At 36.2% G+C, this 14,019-nt stretch overlaps 4 protein-coding genes across 4 annotated transcripts; 3 read left to right on the top strand and 1 right to left on the bottom strand.

Annotated features, from left to right (window-relative positions):
• Positions 1 to 4,327: 4,327 nt before the first annotated feature.
• On the top strand, positions 4,328 to 5,029 carry LOC115634799. Its single transcript, XM_030532707.1, has 3 exons — positions 4,328 to 4,390; positions 4,454 to 4,771; positions 4,827 to 5,029. Exons 1-3 carry the CDS (start codon positions 4,328 to 4,330, stop codon positions 4,980 to 4,982), a joined length of 537 nt encoding a protein of 178 aa, XP_030388567.1. The 3' UTR covers positions 4,983 to 5,029.
• A 1,143-nt stretch (positions 5,030 to 6,172) lies between these two features.
• Positions 6,173 to 7,293, bottom strand: LOC115634212 (transmembrane protein 208). Its single transcript, XM_030531804.1, has 4 exons — positions 7,200 to 7,293; positions 6,987 to 7,142; positions 6,790 to 6,926; positions 6,173 to 6,733 (listed from the first exon to the last, which is right to left on the bottom strand). The coding sequence occupies exons 1-4, from the start codon at positions 7,203 to 7,205 to the stop codon at positions 6,511 to 6,513; spliced, it is 522 nt and encodes a 173-aa protein (XP_030387664.1). The 5' UTR covers positions 7,206 to 7,293; the 3' UTR covers positions 6,173 to 6,510.
• A 95-nt stretch (positions 7,294 to 7,388) lies between these two features.
• LOC115634211 (peroxisomal membrane protein 11B) lies at positions 7,389 to 8,432 on the top strand. Its single transcript, XM_030531803.1, has 3 exons — positions 7,389 to 7,516; positions 7,570 to 7,685; positions 7,745 to 8,432. The coding sequence occupies exons 1-3, from the start codon at positions 7,461 to 7,463 to the stop codon at positions 8,296 to 8,298; spliced, it is 726 nt and encodes a 241-aa protein (XP_030387663.1). The 5' UTR covers positions 7,389 to 7,460; the 3' UTR covers positions 8,299 to 8,432.
• Positions 8,433 to 8,602: 170 nt separating this feature from the next.
• On the top strand, positions 8,603 to 9,919 carry LOC115634210 (palmitoyltransferase ZDHHC3). Its single transcript, XM_030531802.1, has 3 exons — positions 8,603 to 8,677; positions 8,744 to 9,364; positions 9,427 to 9,919. The coding sequence occupies exons 1-3, from the start codon at positions 8,603 to 8,605 to the stop codon at positions 9,583 to 9,585; spliced, it is 855 nt and encodes a 284-aa protein (XP_030387662.1). The 3' UTR covers positions 9,586 to 9,919.
• The last annotated feature ends 4,100 nt before the right edge of the window (positions 9,920 to 14,019 follow it).

Genomic DNA, 14,019 nt, shown 5'->3' with positions numbered 1-14,019 from the left:
TGGTAAGCGCATTACTGAAAACAAAAGACCACTGTGAAAAAGTGTGCCTCTTTGTTTTTAAATAGCAAGATATAACACATATTAATGAATGCTGTTTCAAATTTGATTTTGCCAATCAAATATACTTAGGGTCAATTTTTTGATTTACAAGTATTTCTATTAAAATTGAAGTCATACTTAATTTGGAGTGCTTAAGACAACCACTAGTGAATAGATGTTCACAAACAAAAAAGCTTAACCGCAATTCAAAAGTGGTCGTTTCGCATTAAGTTTTGTTTAGCCTTAAAAAAGTCGAGTCATATACAGCAATCGGGAACTATTAATTTTTTCATTTTGTTATATTAAATAGGCTATAAAATATAACATACTAATATCACTAAAAGAAAAAAAGTCGAGTTTTACTTTATCTTCAATAATTGCTTCGTTTCTAAATGTTTGCCCTAGCTCTCAGGCATACCTGCCTACCGTATACATACATATACCACTAAGCTATTAACAGTAAGCCTCTGTACTGCAGGGCCGTAACGTTACATCCTTCATAATAAAAACCATTTTTTTTATTGCGTACTGAAAATGAGACCTTTTGTGTGGTCTGTGTTTGTTTAAAAATGCTGTGCTGTTACATTGTGAAATTCAATAAGGAGAGTACTTAAAATGTGTATGTCAGGAGTTTTGAACTGAGTTAAAACACTACATGCATGCATATGTGTGTATATACATATGTACATACATATGTATGTATTTCTGTCGCGTCAAAGGTCTTATGAATTTAGAGATAAGCAACACGATCCGGACTCGTCGTCTTAAATGTACATATCTTTGTATGTATGTAAATATATATGTATATATGTACAACATGAGCATTGCATAATTCTTATTGCTATTGCGTAGACTAATAGAGGACTGTACTTAGTTGGCATTGGGCAGGCAGAATGTTAACATGTCAACGAATCGGAGCAGTAAAAAGAACCTCTGTAATATTTCTAAGAATACATACATATGCATGTGGTTGTCCGGCTCGTTAAGACGGGAAGCTGCAGGGGGTAAGTGGAATATATGTATGTATGTATGTATGTACATATGGCAGATAACAGACTAAAAAAATTGAAAATAGATCGAATCGTACACACAGCATCCCAACCGCTTTTTATAGCCTGTGCCCAAAGGCTATATTAGTTTTTTGCGAATATCAGGATGATCAGGATGACAAGACAAGTCCATATACATAGCTATGTCCGTCCGTCCGTCTGTCTGTATGAGTGCAACGATCTCAGCAAGTACAATAGCTAGGATAACCAAACTTGGCATTCAGGTTCCCCTAAGCCCCAGACAGATCGAGTTTGTGTTTTTTTTCTGATACACCCCCACTCCCCCGCAATTCGTGTTTTTCCTAACTCCGGTAATTCTTGGAATTTTGAACTCAAATTTGGCATATACATCCAGTTCGTGGTTATTTGTCCGTATGCCAAGTGTCATCATGATATGTTAGTTCTGAAGAAAGTTATAGCCATAAATAAATCGCTGCTCATGCGTTGCCGGCAGCTGCTTTGGTTCAACTTTGTGCTACATACATACATACAAATTAATTTTTTTTTCTTTTATTTGCCTTTTTTGCGGAGAGTACAGGCTTTTTTACTGTCGGGCTTGGTCTACTGTAGCGTTCTCTCTTGTTTCTAACTTTGTATTTGTTAATTTTTTTAATCATTAAATAATAGAACATAAATAGCATAAATTGTGACAAACAAATTATTACATACATACATAGATAGATAGATGCATACATATGTACACACATACAAATACATATGTACATACATATTTATGTATGTATGTATGTACGTATCTTGAGAATGGGACGTGTTTTCGGTTGCGTCACTGCGGGGGCACTCGTGTTGCTTCAAAAAGGCTCGAAGAACACAACAAAACTGTAACATATGTACTACATATGTATGTATGTGTGTACGTATACCGAAATATCACTATTTTTCTTTTTAAAATGCATTGTAAAATAATCCATAAAATGGCGAATACGGAGGCAAAAAATTAAAATTTAGATTAAATAATGCACGATGCATTTAAAAAATTATTTTTTGCATATGATCAATGAAAAAGCTTCAACAAATCCAAATCCAATGGTAAGTACACCGCGATTATTGACTTATTTTATTACTACATTCGGTTGATAAGCTGTGAGAACGTGAAAAAATAAATAAAGCAGGACATTTACCCAAAGAACACTACCATTGTATGCTGTCCACAAATTAATAAAAGTGTATTAACTAAATATTGATGTTAAGAAAATGAAAGTAGTTAAAATTATTGAGGAACCACGTGACAAAAATATTACAAGATGAATTTTGTGATCAAAAACGTCAAGAGTAACTGGATTTTAACAAAAATATCTAATAGATGTCCTGCTTGTTGGCCTGACATCAATTACCATTCTGAACCCAAAATGTGTACATATGTACATACGTACAAGTACAAACGTGTGATATGAACGAAAGTTCTGGAACAAAAAAAGCGCACATAAAATCATCTTTAACTCTACCTACAGTTTTGTGCACTGTCTGTAGGTACGGCTCATTAGATTCCCATTTCTGTGCCCTTTTCGTTACCTGCTTTGGCATGAACATGAACGAACACGAGCGGAATTCGGAATGCAGACAGATCGCAATATTCGAGCAAGTGAAATTCCCTGTACCAGACAAAATTCCGCCTCTGAGTTATGTAGAAACATACATACATTTATACGCCCACAGCAGAAGCAGAATAAGAAGAATAGGAGCGAACCTGATGCTGCAGTTTGTGGTCGTAGTACTGGGCTGAAATTGTTTCGCTAATAAATTTGTTTAAAATGTACTGATTTGGATGAAATTTAAAACAAAAGTACATAAATCGCTTGATCCAAGCTTGGTTTGGTTTTTGAAATGTGGACAGTATTGACGCAATTCTGTAGCGGGGAGAAAATAAAAAGATAAATAAAATAAACTCGTGTAGTCTAGGAACTAGGAGTCTACATACCAAGATTGGTCAATTTGCGCTCAGCCGTTTCCGAAACCGAGGCGTTTATCCTAGCGGACATGTCTAGATCAATTCGTCTCGTCATGCTGATTTAGAATATACATACATATGTACATACTTTATGGGGTCAGAAGTGCCTCTTTCTGTCATAAACGTAATATACTCTTTTTACCCTACGGGTAATAGGTATAAAAAATTGCACGGTACTACCCGAATTGTAATTGTAAAAGTTGACTACGGTGATTGTCTATGGGCTATTAGATGATCAGTAAACAAATAGCCTATACAGGTTTCTCAGTATATTCATATGTATGTATGTATGTACATATCTACATACATACATACATTCATATGAACAAAAGGGTTTCCATAAAGAAAAGTGCTGTGTCATGTAAAGTACAAGCTGTCATTTCAACTATAGAAAAACTGTGCACTCTGGCAAAAATTTGCAATATGATGCGGTCAAAGACCTGTGAGAACGATTCAAAAAGTGCTTTTTATTCATATTGCATGAAGGCAAGCAACCAATCAAATACCACATGAATATTGTTATAGATATGTATGTACATCGCTACACAATATATGGACAACAACAATAATTACGCAGCAGTAGAAACAGTACACAAGAATATATACAGTGAAGATACAAATTAAAATTACAATGAAAGCTCCCTAAATGGACAACTCCTTTAAGCGGACACTCTCTTCGGCATACACTTTTTCTAAAAAAAATCGATCGGTGTATAAAGTATTTAAGTAACCCGTTAAGCGGACCCTGCCCTTGGGCGGCCAAATATTGGCCGGCCGTGAGTGTCCGGCCAAGAGAGTTTTCACTGTATGGTACTAGCAGGTCTTACCCATCTTTGGTGGGTTAAGTATTTGCTTACAATGTTTACATGCCATGTGCTCTTTCTCTTCCGACATTGTGCTTATTTCCAGAAAAGTTTGTAAAGGGACTACCAAAAAAAACTAACTTTTCTAGTTAAAAGTTAATTTGTAATTATAACAATGGTTAATGAACCATAACATATTTCTATTTAAAAATGACTTATTTGTGAAAATGATAAACACATCAATAATTAATGGCGACAAATAAAAAAGTTATTACTTGATCATGTACAACCTTTTTTTTGCAATATAATGGTAAAGCGTTGCTAAAAACGTTCAAATGTATTCTGTACATAAAACTTAATTTGTAACTATTACAATGGTTAATGAAGTATAAAACGTATTTGTGAAAATGGTAGTAACAAAGAAAATGAATGGCGATAAATGAAACAGGAATTATTCGACCATCAACATCATGAATGAGAAGTTGATTATTTTAGTAGTGCTGCTGGTGCTGCCAGGAATCTTTTACCAGAACGTAAATATAATACTTTTATATTTTTTTGGAATCCTGGCAACTTATTGTTGAGTGTAATTTCAGAACGCAGCCGTAGTAAAATTAACAAATGCTGTCTGTGAATCACATAATAAGTCCTGGGTTTCTATCGATCTTTGCCGATTGAAAGTTGTTCAAAGAAATAAGGTGGCTTTGAATATTTTCATCACTCTTCTTCACCCAGCCAACGATATATCTGTGAAAATACAAGTGGTGAAGAAAGCAAATGGATACAAGCCTTGGCTTATCAACTATACATTCGATGGTTGCCAATTTATGCGGAAGGTCAATCATCCACTTGTGGGCTGGGCCTGGAAGATGATAAAGGATTTCTCAACGATTAATCATACGTGTCCTTATTCGGTATGGAAAGGCATTTACTAACGCTAGCTGGTAAGCTAACATTTCAACATTTTAGGGTGTGAACAGTTTGAAGGATTTTTGGATTGGACCTGAATCTTTTCCTCATTCAATTCCAACTGGAGATTACGGAGTATTGTTAACTTGGATTTTTGATAAGAAGCCGCAGTTTTTAACAAATGTTTATTTTTCATTTACCGAGGATCTTTTGTGATTTCTAAAATGTTGATTTGAGCCTCATAACCCTAGCCTAAAAAATATACTTACCAGTAAAATTAAAACAGTTGTTGCCGTTAGCTTATGATTCATAATTAGTGTTAATACGCACATTATTTACATTTAAGCAATATTTTAGGTCCAGTTTTTACTCTTTCGTAATCGCATCGTTAAAAAAATTCAAAATATAAAATAAATGCATATGCTTTTTCTGAGTACCATATTGTTACTTAAGTCTAGGAGTAGGTTTTAAATAGGTATACATCAGTAAAATTACTGATCATTGGAACCAGGGAAAACTGATCACTGATCAGTAAAATTACTGATCACTAATATTCCCTGCTGAATGCCCTAATAATTTTGTGTAAGCCACTGCGTTGTTAAAATGCTAAGCATAGAAGTGCTTAGCTCAACAACGTAGATTATTATTACATGATATGAAATCGAAAGGCAAGTTGTTTTTATTGGTTACATATAACTTTCTGTTTCAAATGTTTCAGCAGAATAAATTAATGATGAATGAAAGTGCTTTGGTGAATGCACCTAATGTGTTTGTGGGGTTGTTCTCCTTATTAATACATCTCAGTGCTCTTTAGTGAAAACACTTTGTTTTAAGATACTATTAAATACAATTAAATTAAAGTACAAGTAATAATTCTCCTTTTTCTCTTTACACAACTCATTTCTCGATACCTTTAACAATCGATTCATCGAATTTACACCAAGGGCTGGACTATCTCTAACGTATTAAGACCTCCTAATCTTAAATATTTGGCTGATAATTCCCGGGCATATAGTAGTACAAAGCCTTGTATCCTTTTCGCAATGTTTTAAGTACTCACTAAAAGTGGAAAAGTTATGGGGCTCTATCTTCTATTTGAACCAAGATAAACTTAATTAAGAGAGCAATGTTTGCCAAATTATGATTAACTTTTAAACAAATATCTGGTTTATATCGCCGTTTTTATAAAAATAAAATATCTGGAATCTCTCTATTAATATTATCCTTATACGAGTCGTCTATATAAAGTCAAGTTTAAATGAACACTTCATAATTACTTCAATAATTTAGTTTGGATGTACATTGCCTCTTTGAACGTATTTTTGAAACACATTTTTCTCTCGCTTTTTTTTGAATATCTTTGTACATCAATAATCCGGCCAACCACAGACAGACAGACACGTACATAAGTGCTCAAAATATCCGGAATAAACAATAATCCGACGTTTTTATTCATGTCCAGGAAAATTTAATTTGGAAAACAATTAATTTGGAAAACGTACATATTTCTCGTCTATACTTTGTCCCATGACTCTAAATCTTAGAATCTCATCTAAATTCATAAGGCAAAATACCCCGCCAAGTGAGTATAACAGAAATTGTATAACCTAACCTTAGATTCAATAGGATACATTAAACACATTTTTCGAATTGGACGGTTTACAAATTCGGGAAAAATGCAAATTGTGTCCTACTGGAGCTAGGCTGTAATTAATTTAACTAATGTGTGTAACAGGGACCACTTTTATCTCATACGACGCATTTTACGCTCCATTTTTCGTTGTTTCTTTTCGTCCAGTTCGGGTTCTTCATTAGCATTCCGCTGCGACAGCCACGGTTTTATGACACTGCCCCACAGCATCCACCCAGCTCGTATGGGCGCAAGCAGCAGAACTAACCAGAAATAGTTGGAAATTAAGGCGAGCAGTAATGTGCCTGATGTGAGGATAATTAGATCCTTGACATTCCTGAAGATAACACCAAGTCAAAAACGGATCGAAAAAAAGAGATTTCTGTGACCTACTCTGCGATGCCACCCTCCATGTTCAAGTCGTTGCCAGCGTCCACAAGTGCACCAGTCTCGGAATACTTCGGACGCGACATAAAGACCATGAATTGGTAGGAACCGCCAAGTACAACTAGCGAGACGAAGCTCATGAACTGTAAACAAATGGGACAAATTAGAATATGTATATTCCCCTCGAACGGACTCATCCATACAATTGTGACTTTTGTAATGTCGAAGACTAGAAAGTTCAATACAAAAGCAAAAGCGGCGCAGCACACAGCCATGTTTCTATAAAATGCTAATGCGGTCTTGTTTTCTTCAACGATTTGCTTAGCGCCCTTTGTGCCCTGTTTTCCCTTCTGCGGTGGCTACAATAGAAAGAATTTATGTGGCTGGACAAAGGGAAAGGAGTCGTGTCTACTTACTGCCATATTCAATTCAACTTTATTGTTCGTTTATTGACGAATAAATTAAACCTAGAATTAACAATCTAACATAAATTTACGTGGCTGACTTTCAATTCTTCTTCTTACCTTTGCCTGTTACTCACTGCCACTGCAATGCGCCGACACTCGCAAAAACATCGTCATGGGATGTTGGGCACATCGATATATTCTCACATCACTATTATCACTTTTGTACCTTGAACTGCAATTTTGTGTATTTTATTTGGTAATACGATAAACATGGACAAGTGGGTGCAGTTGAACAACCAGGCCGCTGGCAGGGACAAAATAGCTAGGTAAGAATGCTTAAAGCTTGGAAAAAGAGCTAGTAAATATGTATTTTTAACAGGCTCGTTCAATATGCATCCCGAGCAATTTGGGACTCCTTAGAGTCAAGTTCTACTAGCCCGGCGCTGGTTGACAATTTCAAGACTATTGAGTACATATTGAGTACATTCAGAAAGCGTAAGTTTTAAGTGTGGAGAGTCATAAGTAGATGTTCATTGTGTTTGTTCGGTCAATAGTTTTGCGTTTGGGCAAGAGTCTGGATGTTTTCTACGCCACTCTGCGCACCATACATTACCCGGATTTGGCCATTCGCGTCACGCTGACAATGAGCAAGCTGTCTCAAGCGCTATTTCTGGTTGCCGACCACTTCTTGTGGTTGGCACGCACAGGTCTGGTGAAAATCAACGCCAAGAAGTGGTCAGAGGTCGCAAACAAGTATTGGTTATTCTCTATCATAATGAACTTATGTCGTGATTTCTACGAGATCATGAGAGCCTTGGATTTGCATAGAGCTAGTTGTAATAGTGGCATCTCAAGACGCAAGCTTCCCGCAAAGCTTAATTCCCCATCCGATTTCAAGCGTTTGGCTCTGCAGTCTTACGTATTAATGCTGGGACACAAAGACATTGTGGTGGACACGGTGAAGAATTTGTGCGATTTCTTTATTCCGCTTACAGCTTTGGGCTACACGAAGATGACTCCTAGGACTATTGGTCTATTGGGTGCCATTTCTTCTCTGGCTGGCTTGTGGGCCCTCCTTGAGCCTGAGGCCAAGTTAACACCTGCATGAGTTGATTTATTTTAATTAAGATTTTATTGTATATATTTTATTCCGCTGTTAAATAACTCGTTCAAAGTGTGCTTAAAAAGTGTTAGGGAAGATTTTAATAATAAAGTATATATGTAGTATTTTTTTGAACGTTATGCTTGGCCGTTTTTTTTTCGCCGTGACTTGCTGCCAGCTGATTAACAGCTGGACTGGGAATTGCAGTGTTGGAAGAAGGAGAGCAGCGGTGTAGGTGTAGTGTTTTGCAAAAAAACGGATCGCTTAACAATTTCAGCCGAAGTATGCCCAGTGTGTCATTCAATTGAAAATGCATTATAGCTATTCAGCAATGAACACTCATGACCACAATCGCTGCTGTGGGGGCAGAGCTTGGTGTGTCAAGGTGAGTCTGAGACGAGCAAATGTGGAGTTTATATTAAAATATAATTTTGTTGTTGTTGTTTTTAAGGACATATGCGGCATTGTATGCGCTGTTCTTACTTGGCTTTTGATACTTTTTGCCGAGTTCGTAGTGATGCGTCTGATTCTAATGCCCAGTCCCCACACGGTTTTTAGCGTAATCAATACATTTATTTTTCAAGCGCTGGCATTTCTAGCATTCGCCTCACATTTACGGACGATGCTGTCAGACCCTGGCGCCGTGCCTCGAGGTAATGCCACAAAGGAAATGATCGAACAAATGGGATACCGTGACGGGGAAATGTTTTACAAATGCCCCAAATGTTGCAGCATTAAGCCGGACCGCGCGCATCACTGCTCCGTGTGCCAGCGATGCATACGCAAGATGGACCATCACTGTCCCTGGGTGAACAATTGCGTTGGGGAAAACAATCAAAAATTTTTTGTACTCTTTACATTCTATATAGCGGCTATATCTTTGCACGCTCTCTTTCTTGTACTTAAGCAGTTTGCCGAGTGCGTAGAGAATGACTGGCACACCTGCTCGCCATACTCACCGCCGGCAACAATATTTTTGCTGCTTTTCCTCACCTTCGAGGCATTGATGTTTGCAATCTTTACCATCATAATGTTGGCCACACAATTGACGGCCATACTAAACGATCAAACGGTAAGTTGAATGTATTTTCGGACCACAATATTAGAATAGACTAACCTGGATCTGCTTTTCAGGGCATTGAGCAATTAAAGAAAGAGGAAGCGCGGTGGGCCAAAAAGTCTCGCCTTAAGAGCATACAATCAGTATTTGGACGCTTCTCTCTAGCATGGTTCTCTCCATTTACGGATCCGTCCTATCGCACCAAATTCAACTCTCATTTCTATTCGGTCTGAGCCAAGTGCGTCTTTATCCTTATTCGATTATCGCGATAAGTTAATTAAGCTTAAACGAACAATGTGTACGTACAAAAGCAACATTTGGGATTCGTAGCCTAATCAAATCTGTGTGTGTGTCTTGTTAATTTAAGTAGGGTCTTAATAACAATTGTATGGTGTTTGCCAAGCGAGCTTCGGGAGGCTACGGTGGCACCCTTTACAGTTTATGCAACTTTGAATATGTATTCATTTATTTAATCGATGAAACAAGAAAAGTTTAACATATTCATATACTATATATTTTGCTAAAATTTTCACAAATTAAAATAAATATTTCAAAAAACATGCGCAATATTTGGTAGATCCAAAGAACTTTTGTACTCTACTCATTCTATAATAAATTTTCCCTCTTTGCGCACCTAAGCACATGAACATCAACAAAAAACATTGCTAAACTTTCTCTCCGACACTCAGCATTTCGCTGTCCGATTATTTTCGATGTGTATATGGGATGGAATGGACTGGCTGCCGCTGAGATTGTTCAGTCTGAGAAAAACGATCGGAGATCCAGGAGGTGTCTGCTGGACGTCGGTGTGAGCCCTCGATGTTGTGTTGTATATATATGTATAATTTAAATATAGAAAATTTTTTCACTGAAGTGTCAAATATGTGAGAGTGTGCTTTAAAGAATTATCCGCTGCATTATAGAAACGCAGCCATTTTCAATTGAATAAAAAGTGCAACTTAAAGATATTAATATTTTACGCATCATTTTACAAAAATTAATAGAAATAATTGATGAAAATCTGCGAAATTCACCTTTTAAATACGAAAAATTCTAAATTGTAGGCTCCGCTGTTTTTATGTATTTATGGTGGATATTTGTGTGTGTTTGTATATAAAGGCCGCCGTTCTAAATATAAAAATCGTTTATAGTTTTTCCGCTCTGTGCCGCATTAAAATATAATAGAAATTGTCAAATTGTTGCCCAATACGAAATCTACTACTAAAAGTCCTGAAAGTGTTCGAAATATTTGACGTGTAACGTACGCGTACGTGTAACTGTAAAGTGCATAGTCCCATGTTAGAGTGGCCCTGTTTGGCTAATTATATAGCGAGACCTGAACATGGAGAGACCAGATGCTCCTATAGAAGGGGCCGTCTTAGTAGGTGAGTGGGACCGGGAAAGCAAGCGCGTGTCTCCTTTAAAAACAGACAATAGACTAAATAAGTGTTTGTGCGTATTTTTATGGCTATGCGGCCGTTGCGCCGCAAAATGTTGTCCGGCTGTCGGCTTGCGCGTTACGTAATCTGAAAGGAAATTTTCATAATTGTGCGTTTCTGAGAGTATGAAGCAGAATATATCGGCCGAAATGTAGTTGTTATACTCTGTATCTGATTTTTATTTAGTTTCATCCTAATGCTAAGGTTCAAATAGATTTATATGTGTGATACAGATTCTGATGAACTGTTTATCAGAGTTTTAAATCCATCGTCCGATACAATTTTGATCAATATAGTATGTACACTTATTCATGTTTTTCAACTACATACATACATATAGACCTACATGTATCGAAGATGTTGGATTGATTAATGATTTTTGAGTTGAAAAGCATTTTGTAAACAAATATATAACTTAATAGATTATAACTTAATAGATAACGTTATGTTAAAAAAATGTTTTATTTTTTTTAAATTTGAATGAGATTTTATGAAATTATCGAAGAAAATGAAAATGACAAAAAAACATTCACAATAAAAATGATATACAAAAATAATAAAAATAGAAAGTTATCAGTTCGTTCGAATTATTATTATTTTTTTACCAAGGGCTGATTTCTTTTAGGAAGCGTGAACAACACAAACCTTAGCTAGTGTACATAAAATATTGCTAAAAGAAATTATACTACTTTTGTCATCTTCTTCATGTGAAATGTAAACAAGCATTCTATAAGTTCTATTTCCGTTTCCGGCCGAACTTGTACAAATCCTTCCAAATTTTTACAAAATCTAGAATTTAATTTTAATTCCTATGCGGGATGTAAAATTCCTTTATATTTTATTGGCTGTTAAATAATTTCTAGGAAATCGTATATTGGAATAATCGGAAAGCAAATGAAAATCGGTAAAACATACTACCTATTCACAGATTAGATTATGCAAGTTTAAAAGTAATTCAATAATCCATTCTGCAAAAGCCATTTATATAACAAGAGAGAACGCTACAGTCGAGCATGTCCGACAGTGAAATACCTTGTACCCAGACAATTTTCCGGAAATGAGCTGTGCCCATAACAAAGTCAAAAAGAAGAAGAGCGAACTTGATGCTGCAGTTTGTGGGCGTAGTACTGGAGTGAAACTGTTTCTCTAATAACTTTTCTTAAAATGTACTGATTTCGATAAAGTTTAAAACAAAAGTAGATTGCTTGAAAAGGTTTACTTTAACTTTTGAAATGTGGACAGTGTTTACGCAATTCTGCAGCGGGGAGGGGGAATATTAAAAATAAAATAAACTCGTGTAGCCTAGGGACTAGGATGGTCTACATACCGAGATTGGATTGCGCTCAGCCGTTTCCGAAACCGAGGCGTTTATCCAGACTCTTCTCAACTATGACGATGATTTGATTTTAGTATATATCTAGGATATAGAGAGGGGGTTTTACCTATTTGTAGTACATTAACATGATATATAGTATACATTAAACTTATACTATATGTGTAGTATACTTGTAGTCACATTTATCAAATTGAACATCAAAAATGCACTGAGCAATTATTTATTTAAATTTATTTATAATTTCAGAACCTCCTGGCTCTGTCTCTGGTACAGAACCCACACCATCCCAACGAAAGCCCCCCCGGATAACATTCAGTGAAAATTCGAGTTCTCTAATACGCTGTATACCCAATGAGCGTGCGACATTTTTTGTTAAAATCGATTGCAATGAGGAGGACGAATCCGAGCTACTGCCCTTCAAATTCGAATGGTAAGTCAAAACGCACAACGTCATATTCTATATGTGGCTGTGGAGCTGTCTGTCTGCCTGTGCAATTTTTAGTGATTCACCTGCTGTCTGAACTATGTATGCCAAATTTTGCGCATTAAATATGTTTTGCCTTCACGCTTGCGAGCGCAAAGCAAATTGAGCAAAGGCTAAACATTTGTACTACCTCAAAATTTGTATCTATGAAAAAAAAACACTTGTCCCACCTGCGCAGAATGCTCATAAGCTGCGCAGTGAGCAGCAGAATCTCTGGTCTGATGTTTAGGTTGAGAATATTTCACGGGACACCCGCTAGTCGCAAGTTCAGCGGACAGTTCCACTCTGACGATCGGCGCATTCACATATCCGTTGCCCAGTAGGCATCAGTTCGTGTTCGGTTATACGAAAATCTATATATATATATTTTTTGTTTTCTTCTTCTTTCTTATATACTCGTATCTACGCAAAAGTGTACATAGTATCGTTGCTGGCTTAGGGTGCGTTTCACGCTGCGTATACTTGATAAAAAATTGTACATTTTTGAAAATCAATCAATTTGCGTGAGAGTCACAGTGTAAAGTAAAGAATAGGAGAGTATGATTTGGAACTTTAGTTCCTCGCCCCAAAGGTGTACCTGTGAACCAATTTTGTGTGTGGCCCGGAATTCTGGCGATCTGCTAATTTTAGCTGCATTAACAAATCGCGCTGCGACGTCCGTGCGGTCTATGACGCCCTCGTTTTTTTTTTGTGCTTTTAGTGCTCATCATAGAAAATGTTTTGAAAATTGAATTGCTTCAGCTCGTGATGCTCTGTGTCTTGTGCTACTGGTCTTCCTTTTGTGTACTTGGAATCAAGATGTTTCAATCGAATTCCCTAAAAGTGTTGAAAATGTTTATAAAAAGAGACTGCAAATTACATAATAAGCTTTATGCTGTTGATTCTCACAGAAATTTAGCAATATCCGCGCTATATTGGTCGGCTACGTGAGAAATCACAAACAAATGAATAAATAAAAGCACATTGAGCAAAATATCCGATACATATATAAAAGTATAAAGGCAAGGAAATCGAAAACAACAAAAAGAAGAAACATTTGAAAATTCTTTCGTTTTGCAGTTTTGTGTAAGGAAAACACAGAAAACAACAAGTTATTAGCTTTGAAAATGAAATGCGTGTGGCATACAGACCTGTCGTCGTGTGAAATGTGTCCTAAAATAAATTGCTTAAATGTTTGCCTCGGCAAAGTGAGATTGTTGGTGCCACATACTACATTGTGATGTGTGTGTTGTTGTAGTGAAAACAAAAATTCAAATCACAATACTAAATATATGCGCATTTTCGAAAAACGCCGAAATGTGCTTTTATTTATAAACATTCTTGTTATAAATTGAAATATTTTCTTTATTTCTCTTTCATTCATTTTTTTTCTTTATTACTTTATATTTTTTGTTTATTGGGTAATACA

The sequence above is a fragment of the Scaptodrosophila lebanonensis genome, unplaced genomic scaffold (assembly GCF_003285725.1).
Source record: "Scaptodrosophila lebanonensis strain 11010-0011.00,11010-0021.00 unplaced genomic scaffold, SlebRS2 tig00000001-arrow-pilon, whole genome shotgun sequence".
Classification (NCBI taxonomy): Eukaryota; Metazoa; Arthropoda; class Insecta; order Diptera; family Drosophilidae; genus Scaptodrosophila; species Scaptodrosophila lebanonensis.
Note: the sequence above shows the minus strand (reverse complement) of the source record. Positions and strands in the feature narration are given on the sequence as shown.

Coding starts and splice junctions, on each gene's coding strand:
- LOC115634211 (XM_030531803.1), top strand. CDS start 7,461: ATGGACAAGTGGGTGCAGTTGAACAACCAGGCCGCTGGCAGGGACAAA. Junction 7,517..7,569: donor GGCAGGGACAAAATAGCTAG/GTAAGAATGCTT, acceptor TATTTTTAACAG/GCTCGTTCAATATGCATCCC. Junction 7,686..7,744: donor ATTGAGTACATTCAGAAAGC/GTAAGTTTTAAG, acceptor TTCGGTCAATAG/TTTTGCGTTTGGGCAAGAGT.
- LOC115634210 (XM_030531802.1), top strand. CDS start 8,603: ATGCATTATAGCTATTCAGCAATGAACACTCATGACCACAATCGCTGC. Junction 8,678..8,743: donor GCAGAGCTTGGTGTGTCAAG/GTGAGTCTGAGA, acceptor GTTGTTTTTAAG/GACATATGCGGCATTGTATG. Junction 9,365..9,426: donor CCATACTAAACGATCAAACG/GTAAGTTGAATG, acceptor TCTGCTTTTCAG/GGCATTGAGCAATTAAAGAA.
- LOC115634799 (XM_030532707.1), top strand. CDS start 4,328: ATGAATGAGAAGTTGATTATTTTAGTAGTGCTGCTGGTGCTGCCAGGA. Junction 4,391..4,453: donor CAGGAATCTTTTACCAGAAC/GTAAATATAATA, acceptor GTGTAATTTCAG/AACGCAGCCGTAGTAAAATT. Junction 4,772..4,826: donor ATCATACGTGTCCTTATTCG/GTATGGAAAGGC, acceptor TCAACATTTTAG/GGTGTGAACAGTTTGAAGGA.
- LOC115634212 (XM_030531804.1), bottom strand. Junction 6,927..6,986: donor ACATTACAAAAGTCACAATT/GTATGGATGAGT, acceptor ATTTGTTTACAG/TTCATGAGCTTCGTCTCGCT. Junction 6,734..6,789: donor ATGGAGGGTGGCATCGCAGA/GTAGGTCACAGA, acceptor TGTTATCTTCAG/GAATGTCAAGGATCTAATTA.